At 47.9% G+C, this 13,415-nt stretch overlaps 1 protein-coding gene across 1 annotated transcript; it reads left to right on the forward strand.

Annotated features, from left to right (window-relative positions):
• Positions 1–514: 514 nt before the first annotated feature.
• On the forward strand, positions 515–9,777 carry LOC122939550. Its single transcript, XM_044295618.1, has 2 exons — positions 515–1,362; positions 9,519–9,777. Exons 1-2 carry the CDS (start codon positions 525–527, stop codon positions 9,668–9,670), a joined length of 990 nt encoding a protein of 329 aa, XP_044151553.1. The 5' UTR covers positions 515–524; the 3' UTR covers positions 9,671–9,777.
• The last annotated feature ends 3,638 nt before the right edge of the window (positions 9,778–13,415 follow it).

A 13,415-nucleotide genomic window follows, 5' to 3' on the forward strand; every position in this document is an offset into this window, starting at 1 on the left:
TTGTCCGTGCCATCACTTGCCTGACCCACATTGCTCGGTCGTACAAAGCAACCTAATCGGCAGATAAAGATATCTGTAGAGGTTGGCATCATTGTAAACATGTCTACACAGCTCTCGATCTAGAGCGGTCAAAAAATGTAATTATCCAGGCTGTACAGCATGAAACCTATGCTACGGAAATCGACTGTGTCGTCAGCCAAAGACCCGTGCCTAAAGGTAGTGTTTTAAGGAAACTAGACCCAGTGATCGATGAAGAAGGGCTCTTAAGGGTAGGTGGACGCCTTATGGAAGCCGATGTAGGCCTAGCAGAGAAACATCCTGTGATAGTTCCTGGACAGCATCATATAGCTACTCTGCTCGTGCAACATTACCACGAACAGACAAAGCACCAAGGTCGTCTGTTTACTGAAGGAGCTCTAAGAGCAGCCGGAATGTGGATAGTTGGAGCTAAAAGATGTGTATGCAGATTCATATTTAAATGTGTTACCTGTCGGAAACGCCGTGGTATGTCACAGGCACCGAAGATGGCAAACCTCCCGTATGACCGACTAAGTATGGATCCACCCTTCACCAATGTTGGCCTAGACGTGTTTGGACCTTGGCCTGTGGTTGTCCGACAAACCAGGGGAGGCCGTGCGCACGGGAAACGTTGGGCGATTATGTTCACCTGTCTGTCCATCAGAGCTGTCCATATTGAAGTAATTGAATCTATGGATACTTCCTGTTTCATTAATGCTTTCCGACGTTTCATTGCCATTAGAGGACCTGTCAAACACATTCGTTCTGACCGAGGCACAAACTTTGTCGGAGCAGCAAGAGAACTACAACTCTCTTCCAACTTGGATGTTAACAACATAGAAAGATACCTCAGTGAACGAGGATGTACTTGGACCTTCAACCCACCACACTCTTCTCACATGGGAGGTGCTTGGGAGAGGATGATAGGCATCGCACGGAGAATCCTCGACTCAATCTTCTTACAAGAAGGATCTTCAAAGCTGACTCATGAAAGCCTGACTACCTTCATGGCAGAAGTATCGGCTATCATAAATGCCAGACCGCTAACCCCGATTTCTAGCGATCCTGATGACCCAACAGTTCTCACACCCGCCACACTGCTTACCCAAAAGACTGAACAAATTTGTGCTCCATCTGGAGAATTCAATTCCAAAGATCTTTACAAAAATCGATGGAGACAAGTACAGAGTCTCTCAAACTCGTTCTGGGACAAGTGGAAAAAGCAATACATTCCCACTCTTCAACCGAGGAGAAAGTGGCAAACCAACAAGCCTAACCTCCAGACTGGCGATGTAGTCCTAATGAAAGACTGCCAGTCACGGAGAAACGAGTGGCCGTTAGGACTTGTGACTAGAGTTGAGCGAACACCTGGATGTTCGGGTTCGAGAAGTTCGGCCGAACATCCCGGAAATGTTCGGGTTCGGGATCCGAACCCGATCCGAACTTCGTCCCGAACCCGAACCCCATTGAAGTCAATGGGGACCCGAACTTTTCGGCACTAAAACGGCTGTAAAACAGCCCAGGAAAGGGCTAGAGGGCTGCAAAAGGCAGCAACATGTAGGTAAATCCCCTGCAAACAAATGTGGATAGGGAAATTAATTAAAATAAAAATTAAATAAATAAAAATTAACCAAAATCAATTGGAGAGAGGTTCCATAGCAGAGAATCTGGCTTCCCGTCACCCACCACTGGAACAGTCCATTCTCAGATATTTAGGCCCCGGCACCCAGGCAGAGGAGAGAGGTCCCGTAACAGAGAATCTGTCTTCATGTCAGCAGAGAATTAGTCTGCATGTCATAGCAGAGAATGAGGCTTCACGTCAGCCACCACTGCAACAGTCCATTGGCATATATTTAGGCCTAGCACACAGGCAGAGGAGAGAGGTCCCGTAACAGAGAATCTGGCTTCATGTCAGCAGAGAATCAGTCTGCATGTCATAGCAGAGAATGAGGCTTCACGTCAGCCACCACTGCAACAGTCCATTGGCATATATTTAGGCCCAGCACACACACAGGCAGAGGAGAGAGGTCCCGTAACAGAGAATCTGGCTTCATGTCAGCAGAGAATCAGTCTGCATGTCATAGCAGAGAATGAGGCTTCACGTCAGCCACCACTGCAACAGTCCATTGGCATATATTTAGGCCCAGCACACACACAGGCAGAGGAGAGAGGTCCCGTAACAGAGAATCTGGCTTCATGTCAGCAGAGAATCAGTCTGCATGTCATAGCAGAGAATGAGGCTTCACGTCAGCCACCACTGCAACAGTCCATTGGCATATATTTAGGCCCAGCACACACACAGGCAGAGGAGAGAGGTCCCGTAACAGAGAATCTGGCTTCATGTCAGCAGAGAATCAGTCTGCATGTCATAGCAGAGAATGAGGCTTCACGTCAGCCACCACTGCAACAGTCCATTGGCATATATTTAGGCCCAGCACACACACAGGCAGAGGAGAGAGGTCCCGTAACAGAGAATCTGTCTTCATGTCAGCAGAGAATTAGTCTGCATGTCATAGCAGAGAATGAGGCTTCACGTCACCCACCACTGCAACAGTCCATTGGCATATATTTAGGCCTAGCACACAGGCAGAGCAGAGAGGTCCCGTAACAGACAATCTGGCTTCATGACAGCAGAGAATCAGTCTGCATGTCATAGCAGAGAATGAGGCTTCACGTCACCCACCACTGCAACAGTCCATTGGCATATATTTAGGCCTAGCACACAGGCAGAGCAGAGAGGTCCCGTAACAGACAATCTGGCTTCATGTCAGCAGAGAATTAGTCTGCATGTCATAGCAGAGAATCAGGCTTCATGTCAGCCACCACTGCAACAGTCCATTGGCATATATTTAGGCCTAGCACACAGGCAGAGGAGAGGTTCATTCAACTTTGGGTAGCATCGCAATATAATGGTAAAATGAAAATAAAAATAGGATTGAATGAGGAAGTGCCCTGGAGTCCAATAATATATGGTTATGGGGAGGTAGTTAATGTCTAATCTGGACAAGGGACGGACAGGTCCTGTGGGATCCATGCCTGGTTCATTTTTATGAACGTCAGCTTGTCCACATTGGCTGTAGACAGGCGGCTGCGTTTGTCTGTAATGACGCCCCCTGCCGTGCTGAATACACGTTCAGACAAAACGCTGGCTGCCGGGCAGGCCAGCACCTCCAAGGCATAAAAGGCTAGCTCTGGCCACGTGGACAATTTAGAGACCCAGAAGTTGAATGGGGCCGAACCATCAGTCAGTACGTGGAGGGGTGTGCACACGTACTGTTCCACCATGTTAGTGAAATGTTGCCTCCTGCTAACACGTTGCGTATCAGGTGGTGGTGCAGTTAGCTGTGGCGTGTTGACAAAAGTTTTCCACATCTCTGCCATGCTAACCCTGCCCTCAGAGGAGCTGGCCGTGACACAGCTGCCTTGGCGACCTCTTGCTCCTCCTCTGCCTTGGCCTTGGGCTTCCACTTGTTCCCCTGTGACATTTGGGAATGCTCTCAGTAGCGCGTCTACCAACGTGCGCTTGTACTCGCGCATCTTCCTATCACGCTCCAGTGCAGGAAGTAAGGTGGGCACATTGTCTTTGTAGCGTGGATCCAGCAGGGTGGCAACCCAGTAGTCCGCACAGGTTAAAATGTGGGCAACTCTGCTGTCGTTGCGCAGGCACTGCAGCATGTAGTCGCTCATGTGTGCCAGGCTGCCCAGGGGTAAGGACAAGCTGTCCTCTGTGGGAGGCGTATCGTCATCGTCCTGCCTTTCCCCCCAGCCACGCACCAGTGATGGACCCGAGCTGCGTTGGGTGCCACCCCGCTGTGACCATGCTTCATCCTCATCCTCCTCCACCTCCTCCTCATCCTCGTCCTCCTCGTCCTCCAGTAGTGGGCCCTGGCTGGCCACATTTGTACCTGGCCTCTGCTGTTGCAAAAAACCTCCCTCTGAGTCACTTCGAAGAGACTGGCCTGAAAGTGCTAAAAATGACCCCTCTTCCTCATCCTCCTCCTCCTCCTCCTGGGCCACCTCCTGTTCCATCATCGCCCTAAGTGTTTTCTCAAGGAGACATAGAAGTGGTATTGTAACGCTGATAACGGTGTCATCGCCACTGGCCATGTTGGTGGAGTACTCGAAACAGCGCAACAGGGCACACAGGTCTCGCATGGAGGCCCAGTCATTGGTGGTGAAGTGGTGCTGTTCTGTAGTGCGACTGACCCGTGCGTGCTGCAGCTGAAACTCCACTATGGCCTGCTGCTGCTCGCACAGTCTGTCCAGCATGTGCAAGGTGGAGTTCCACCTGGTGGGCACGTCGCATATGAGGCGGTGAGCGGGAAGGCCGAAGTTACGCTGTAGCGCAGACAGGCGAGCAGCGGCAGGATGTGAACGCCGGAAGCGCGAACAGACGGCCCGCACTTTATGCAGCAGCTCTGACATGTCGGGGTAGTTGTGAATGAACTTCTGCACCACCAAATTCAGCACATGCGCCAAGCAAGGGATGTGCGTCAAATTGGCTAGTCCCAGAGCTGCAACGAGATTTCGCCCATTATCACACACCACCAGGCCGGGCTTGAGGCTCACCGGCAGCAACCACTCGTCGGTCTGTTGTTCAATACCCCGCCACAACTCCTGTGCGGTGTGGGGCCTGTCCCCCAAACATATGAGTTTCAGAATGGCCTGCTGACGTTTACCCCGGGCTGTGCTGAAGTTGGTGGTGAAGGTGTGTGGCTGACTGGATGAGCAGGTGGAAGAAGAGGAGGAGGAAGCCGAGAAGGAGGAGGTGGCAACAGGAGGCAAAGAATGTTGCCCTGCGATCCTTGGCGGCGGCAGGACGTGCGCCAAACAGCTCTCCGCCTGGGGCCCAGCTGCCACTACATTTACCCAGTGTGCAGTTAGGGAGATATAGCGTCCCTGGCCGTGCTTACTGGTCCACGTATCTGTGGTTAGGTGGACCTTGCTACAGATGGCGTTGCGCAGTGCACACTTGATTTTATCGGATACTTGGTTGTGCAGGGAAGGCACGGCTCTCTTGGAGAAGTAGTGCCGGCTGGGAACAACATACTGTGGGACAGCAAGCGACATGAGCTGTTTGAAGCTGTCTGTGTCCACCAGCCTAAATGACAGCATTTCATAGGCCAGTAGTTTAGAAATGCTGGCATTCAGGGCCAGGGATCGAGGGTGGCTAGGTGGGAATTTACGCTTTCTATCAAATGTTTGTGAGATGGAGAGCTGAACGCTGGCGTGTGACATGGTTGAGACGCTTGGTGACGGAGGTGGTGGTGGTGGTGTTGGTGGTACATCCCCTGTTTGCTGGGCGGCAGGTGCCAACGTTCCTCCAGAGGCGGAGGAAGAGGCCGAGGCGGCAGCAGCAGAAGAGGCCGAGGCGGCAGCAGCAGAAGAGGTAGCAGGGGGAGCCTGAGTGACTTCCTTGGTTTTAAGGTGTTTACTCCACTGCAGTTCATGCTTTGCATGCAGGTGCCTGGTCATGCAGGTTGTGCTCAGGTTCAGAACGTTAATGCCTCGCTTCAGGCTCTGATGGCACAGCGTGCAAACCACTCGGGTCTTGTCGTCAGCACATTGTTTGAAGAAGTGCCATGCCAGGGAACTCCTTGAAGCTGCCTTTGGGGTGCTCGGTCCCAGATGGCGGCGGTCAGTAGCAGGCGGAGTCTCTTGGCGGCGGGTGTTCTGCTTTTGCCCACTGCTCCCTCTTTTGCTACGCTGTTGGCTCGGTCTCACCACTGCCTCTTCCTCCGAACTGTGAAAGTCAGTGGCACGACCTTCATTCCATGTGGGGTCTAGGACCTCATCGTCCCCTGCATCGTCTTCCACCCAGTCTTGATCCCTGACCTCCTGTTCAGTCTGCACACTGCAGAAAGACGCAGCAGTTGGCACCTGTGTTTCGTCATCATCAGAGACATGCTGAGGTGGTATTCCCATGTCCTCATCATCAGGAAACATAAGTGGTTGTGCGTCAGTGCATTCTATGTCTTTCACCGCTGGGGAAGGGCTAGGTGGATGCCCTTGGGAAACCCTGCCAGCGGAGTCTTCAAACAGCATAAGAGACTGCTGCATAACTTGAGGCTGAGACAGTTTCCCTGGTATGCATGGGGGTGATGTGACAGACTGATGGGGTTGGTTTTCAGGCGCCATCTGTGCGCTTTCTGCAGAAGACTGGGTGGGAGATAATGTGAACGTGCTGGATCCACTGTCGGCCACCCAATTGACTAATGCCTGTACCTGCTCAGGCCTTACCATCCTTAGAACGGCATTGGGCCCCACCATATATCGCTGTAAATTCTGGCGGCTACTGGGACCTGAGGTAGTTGGTACACTAGGACGTGTGGATGTGGCAGAACGGCCACGTCCTCTCCCAGCACCAGAGGGTCCACTAACACCACCACGACCATGTCCACGTCCGCGTCCCTTACTAGATGTTTTTCTCATTGTTATGGTTCACCACAACAACAAATATATTATTTGGCCCAATGTATTGTATTCAAATTCAGCGGGATATAAATTTGAGGCCTAGTATTTAGGCGCTGGGTGACCGGTATGGATTTAGTGACAGAATTAGACTTGGAAATGCACAGAAGCGTGTGTGTGAAGTTATTCTGAATGACCCAATGTGCACCTTGAATATTATATACCCTTTTTGGGATAGATTTCAAATAGCTCTGATATAGCAGGAACCACTAAATTATGAAATTGCTAAATTGGGAATTGTACTTCAACCCAGAACAAAAAATGTGCTTTGACGGGCACTAAATAACTTTCCCAGCTACAACAGTACAGCGGTAACGAGAGATTTAGAGGGATTTAAATTTGAGGCCTAGTATTTAGGCGCTGGGTGACCGGTATGGATTTAGTGACAGAATTAGACTTGGAAATGCACAGAAGCGTGTGTGTGAAGTTATTCTGAATGACCCAATGTGCACCTTGAATATTATATACCCTTTTAGGGATAGATTTCAAATAGCTCTGATATAGCAGGAACCACTAAATTATGAAATTGCTAAATTGGGAATTGTACTTCAACCCAGAACAAAAAATGTGCTTTGACGGGCACTAAATAACTTTCCCAGCTACAACAGTACAGCGGTAACGAGAGATTTAGAGGGATTTAAATTTGAGGCCTAGTATTTAGGCGCTGGGTGACAGGTATGGGTTTAGTGACAGAATTAGACTTGGAAATACACAGTAGCGGGTGTGTGTGAAGTTATTCTGAATGACCCAATGTGCACCTTCAATATTATATACCCTTTTTGGGATAGATTTCAAATAGCTCTGATATAGCAGGAACCACTAAATTATGAAATTGCTAAATTGGGAATTGTACTTCAACCCAGAACAAAAAATGTGCTTTGACGGACACTAAATATCTTGCCCAGCAACAACAGTACAGCGGTGGGTAACGAGAGATTTAGAGGGATTTAAATTTGAGGCCTAGTATTTAGGCGCTGGGTCACCGGTATGGATTTAGTGACAGAATTAGACTTGGAAATGCACAGAAGCGTGTGTGTGAAGTTATTCTGAATGACCCTATGTGCACCTTCAATATTATATACCCTTTTAGGGATAGATTTCAAATAGCTCTGATATAGCAGAAACCACTAAATTATGAAATTGCTAAATTGGGAATTGTACTTCAACCCAGAACAAAAAATGTGCTTTGACGGACACTAAATATCTTGCCCAGCAACAACAGTACAGTGGTGGGTAACGAGAGATTTAGAGGGATTTAAATTTGAGGCCTAGTATTTAGGCGCTGGGTCACCGGTATGGATTTAGTGACAGAATTAGACTTGGAAATGCACAGAAGCGTGTGTGTGAAGTTATTCTGAATGACCCTATGTGCACCTTCAATATTATATACCCTTTTAGGGATAGATTTCAAATAGCTCTGATATAGCAGAAACCACTAAATTATGAAATTGCTAAATTGGGAATTGTACTTCAACCCAGAACAAAAAATGTGCTTTGACGGACACTAAATATCTTGCCCAGCAACAACAGTACAGCGGTGGGTAACGAGAGATTTAGAGGGATTTAAATTTGAGGCCTAGTATTTAGGCGCTGGGTGACAGGTATGGGTTTAGTGACAGAATTAGACTTGGAAATACACAGTAGCGGGTGTGTGTGAAGTTATTCTGAATGACCCAATGTGCACCTTCAATATTATATACCCTTTTTGGGATAGATTTCAAATAGCTCTGATATAGCAGGAACCACTAAATTATGAAATTGCTAAATTGGGAATTGTATTTCAACCCAGAACAAGAAATGTGCTTGAACGGACACTAAATAACTCGCCCAGCTACAGCACTAGGGACAGATTTAGCTGGATATAAATTTGAGGCCTAGTATTTAGGCGCTGGGTGACCGGTATGGATTTAGTGACAGAATTAGACTGGGATATGGCCAAAAAATGAACAGACTATTGCTGGTTAAATGCACTTGGTGTGACAGCTTCACCCTGATGTAGGCTTTAGCCAAAAAACAACCACACCATTGAGGGTTAAATGCACTTGGTGACAGGCGCAGCTTGCCCCTGATTTTGTATATGGCCAAAAAATGAACAGACTATTGCTGGTTAAATGCACTTGGTGTGACAGCTTCACCCTGATGTAGGCTTTAGCCAAAAAACAACCACACCATTGAGGGTTAAATGCACTTGGTGACAGGCGCAGCTTGCCCCTGATTTTGTATATGGCCAAAAAATGAACAGACTATTGCTGGTTAAATGCACTTGGTGTGACAGCTTCACCCTGATGTAGGCTTTAGCCAAAAAACAACCACACCATTGAGGGTTAAATGCACTTGGTGACAGGCGCAGCTTGCCCCTGATTTTGTATATGGCCAAAAAATGAACAGACTATTGCTGGTTAAATGCACTTGGTGTGACAGCTTCACCCTGATGTAGGCTTTAGCCAAAAAACAACCACACCATTGAGGGTTAAATGCACTTGGTCGCAGCTTGTGCTGGCGCACCACAAGACACAAAATGGCCGCCGATCACCCCAGAAAAATGAGACTGACAAACGGTCTGTGCAGCCTAAAAACAGTGAGCAATTGAGGATCAGCAGCTCAATGATCCACAGCTGCAGATCGATCAGTTAATCAAGTCCTTTGGAGGAGTTAATCTGCCTAATCTCGCCCTACTGTCGCAGCCGCAACCTCTCCCTACGCTAATCAGAGCAGAGTGACGGGCGGCGCTATGTGACTCCAGCTTAAATAGAGGCTGGGTCACATGGTGCTCTGGCCAATCACAGCCATGCCAATAGTAGGCATGGCTGTGATGGCCTCTTGGGGCAAGTAGTATGACGCTTGTTGATTGGCTGCTTTGCAGCCTTTCAAAAAGCGCCAAGAAAGCGTCACAAAAGCGCGAAGAAAGCGACGAACACCGAACCCGAACCCGGACTTTTACGAAAATGTCCGGGTTCGGGTCCGTGTCACGGACACCCCAAAATTCGGTACGAACCCGAACTATACAGTTCGAGTTCGCTCATCCCTACTTGTGACTAAGACATTCCCAAGTAAGGACGGAATTGTACGCAAAGTAGAATTGAAAATACGGAGACAGGGAGAGACCAAATTGTTCCTCAGACCAGTAGGAGAACTCGTTCTACTGTTTGCACCAAAAGAATACAATAGTGACGTCGGTTGACGTCAAGCGGGGAGTGTTCTGTCCCCAGATTCAGTTCCAGTTGTTTCTGTCTCTTTATCAGTTGACATGGCATTTTAACTGTTGTAATTCATTTGCATTACATTGTGTCGTAACAGCACCATCTATTGATGAGTTTAGGTATTTCACCCAGCCTGTTTTTCTCTATGCATTATGGGAGTCCCAGTGCATTGTGGGTAGTTCCTGGTTCTTGCTAGTCTTGTGCTGGTACAGCAAACAGCCACCATCTTATGTCTCAGCAATCATGCTCTCTCACTGGTTTTCCTGTCACATCATCTGTTATTCAGCCTGTTTTTGAGCATAGTCGGTAAGAGCACTATCTGTGTCATTACTTTCATTGTATTATATCATATACTGAATGTATAGCAGGTTAATCTGTGTTTTATGCCATGTACCATGGTATTTATGTTCTAAATACTACTGTTTTATTCTGTAGTTTCACCTTTCCTGTCAGTCTACGAGCAATAAAGAGAACCTTAAAGCGGAACAGTCTCTTTTCTCTCAGAGGACAAAAAGGTTTAGCTACATGTCAGATTACACACCGTGCTAACGTGTATGAGGACAGTATATACCCTGCATTGTGCCCTCTTACCATACCCTGTGCAATGCCCCTAGTCATTCCCTGTACTGTGCCCTCTCATACTCTTTTATTCGGTCACGGTATGGCAGTGTTATCCGGTCACTGTGCAGAGGTGTTATCCAGTCAATGTATGGTGGTGGTATCCAATATCTGGATGGCCATAACCGTATCCCTTTCCCTGCCCACGCCATCCTTTTTTAGACCTGGCATGAGCGGGAAAAATATGCAGATTGCGGTGCTAAGGACTTTTGCTCCACAATCTGTGTCAGAAATGCACCTAACAAGTATTTCTATATAATAAATGATGATCTAATTGTATTATCATTCAGGGGTAGGGCTAATATCTTCATATTATATATATTCTATTGTATTATACTGTGTCCTGTATTTCCCAGTAGATAAATGATGCTTGGGAAACACAGTTCTCACCCCTGACCACCAGGACCAGGTAGCTCTCTGTCAGTACATGGCGGCCTCCATTCTCCGCCCCGCTGCTCCGCTGTGTACTGGTGCTTATTCTGACACTAGGGCTGGGTTCACATCCTATTTTTGCCATCTATTTAATGCATACCAAAAATGTATGCGTTAACAGATGCCTCAGACTGATGCCGTACAGTGGCGTCCGTTCACCATACAGTTCCATGGTAGAAAAACATTTACGTTAACATATGCATTTTTTTAATAGACTCTGCTGGATACAAAAACGTGGAGTACTGCACATTTGTATACATCAAACCGACAGGAAATAACATTTTTCTAGGATCCAGCAGGGCACATCTTTGAGAGATTCCCTTTAGGCCTCATGCACACGACCGTTGTGTGCATCCGTGGCCGTTGCGCCGCTTTCCGTTTTTTTTCGCGGACCCATTGACTTTCAATGGGTCCGTGGAAAAATCGGAAAATGCACCGTTTTGCAGCCGAGACCGTGATCCGTGTATCCTGTCCGTCAAAAAAATATGACCTGTCCTATTTTTTTGACGGACAACGGTTTACGGACCCATTCAAGTCAATGGGTCCGTGAAAGAACACGGATGCACACAAGATTGGCATCCGTGTCCGTGATCCGAGGCCATAGGTTACTTTCATACAGACGGATCTGAAGATCCGTCTGCATAAAAGCTTTTTCAGAGATGAGTTTTCACTTTGTGAAAACTCAGATCCGACAGTATATTCTAACACAGAGGCGTTCCCATAGTGATGGGGACGCTTCTAGTTAGAATATACAATAAACTGTGTACATGACTGCCCCCTGCTGCCTGGCAGCACCCGATCTCTTACAGGGGGCCGTGATCAGCACAATTAACCCCTTCAGGTGCTGGACAACAATTCTCATAACTTTTATTATCTGTGTATGTTTTATACCCGTCGTGTGATCCCATATATGTTCATGCCATTCTGTGATTGTACGTGCCATTCCGTCTGGGCCTGCAGGTGGAATACGCACTGCCCTTGGAGGAAATCAGTTTATCAACTGAATGTTATAAAACTGGCCCTTGTAATGGCAAGTGGTAATGAAGGTGGTTCCTAGAAATGCAGACACTCAGACAGCATGGAACCTCACCCAGCAGGGGTCCAGAAGCTTTTCAAATACAGTGCCAGAGGATGAAGAAAATATCTTATAAGCAATAGCTCATCTCTGGTACAACTCACGTATTAATAATTGTGATCATTACATTCCGCGTGATGTGGGCATCGTAGGGGGTCTAAACATCCCATCCCTGATGGCCAGCATTCACACATAACCAGTATCTCAAGCTCGCAAGTGCCCAGGGGCGGCGTTCTGGCTGTAAGTGCCCGAGGGCGGCATTCTAACTGTAAGCGCCCAGGGATGGTGTTCTGGCTGTAAGTGCCCAGGCCCCTCCGTGTTTTATGCTTCTAACTCCTCCCCAGCCTTGTCTGGCCATCCCTGTAATCACCTTGCGTCATACTCTCCAGTTCCCGAGATCCTGCGTGTGCACAGTTCACCAGTGGGCCCGATAATCACTGAGGGCATTGCGGCTTTGTGCGCATGTGCGCTGCTTCAAATGAAGCCGATGCCCTCAGTGGTTACTGGAGTGCACATGCATGGACCTGGTGGTGAACTGTGTAATACACCAGAGTGGCATTTACCACCTCTTTTATACCCCCACTATCTTGGTTGGTGCAGCAAGTGTCATCTCATATATATATGTATGTATGTATGTATGTATGTATATATATATATATATATATATATATTTACTGTCATTTCCTGCAATATGTGTATGTACTTCCTTATTTGGTAACTGTTAACATGTAATGTGCCTGGTTCACCAGTAGATGGCAGCATCTAAGGAAGAGATAGTTTCCCTGGAGAGGAACCTTCTAGTTCCCTTCCAGCCAGGGGCGTTCCTAGGGTCTCAAAAGATCTGGGGCCCAAGCCCCAATGAATACGGCCCAATTCTCGACCCTCTCCCTGCACACCGCATTTTGCTGTAGTTGCTATACAGCAGCACATACCTGTCACATCCAGGGCCTCCCAGGTGATGTTTCCTCCAATGTAGATCTTTGCATCATCTTCTCCTTTTGGTCCGTACACCTTTCAGACGCGCCTCATCTCTGCAGAGTGTGACACACAGACGTCTTAGCGTCCTCACATTTCTATCATCTTCCCCCAACCTGGAGTCCCCACAGTGTTATCCTGCTGTTCACTGTGCTCCCCAATACACTCAAATACTATCCTGAAGAAATATGAGTGTCCCCATAGTAATAGTGCTCCGCCAATAGTGTCACCTACAGTGCCCTCAATATTTATACTGCCCCCTACTGTTATAATGCTCACCCTGAAGTGCCCCAAGTTTTTAGAATGCCCCCTGCAGTGCCCCCTGTAGTTATATTCCTCCCTCCACCATACAGTCCCATGTAAATAACATCACACCATCTCTGCTGCCCCTCCAAAATACAGCCCTATGAAAATAACATCACTCCCCTCCCTTCAGCCCCTCCAATATACAGTCCCATGTAAATAACACTATTTCCCTACCTCTGCCATAGAGTCCCATGTAACCATCTCTGCCATAGAGTCCCATGTAACCATCACACCATCTCTCCAGCCCCCTCCAAAATACAGTCCCATGTAAATAACATCACCTCCACCCCAGCCGCCTTCAACAAACAGTCTTAAGTAAA

This window comes from Bufo gargarizans, chromosome 5 (genome assembly GCF_014858855.1).
Source record: "Bufo gargarizans isolate SCDJY-AF-19 chromosome 5, ASM1485885v1, whole genome shotgun sequence".
NCBI lineage: Eukaryota > Metazoa > Chordata > Amphibia > Anura > Bufonidae > Bufo > Bufo gargarizans.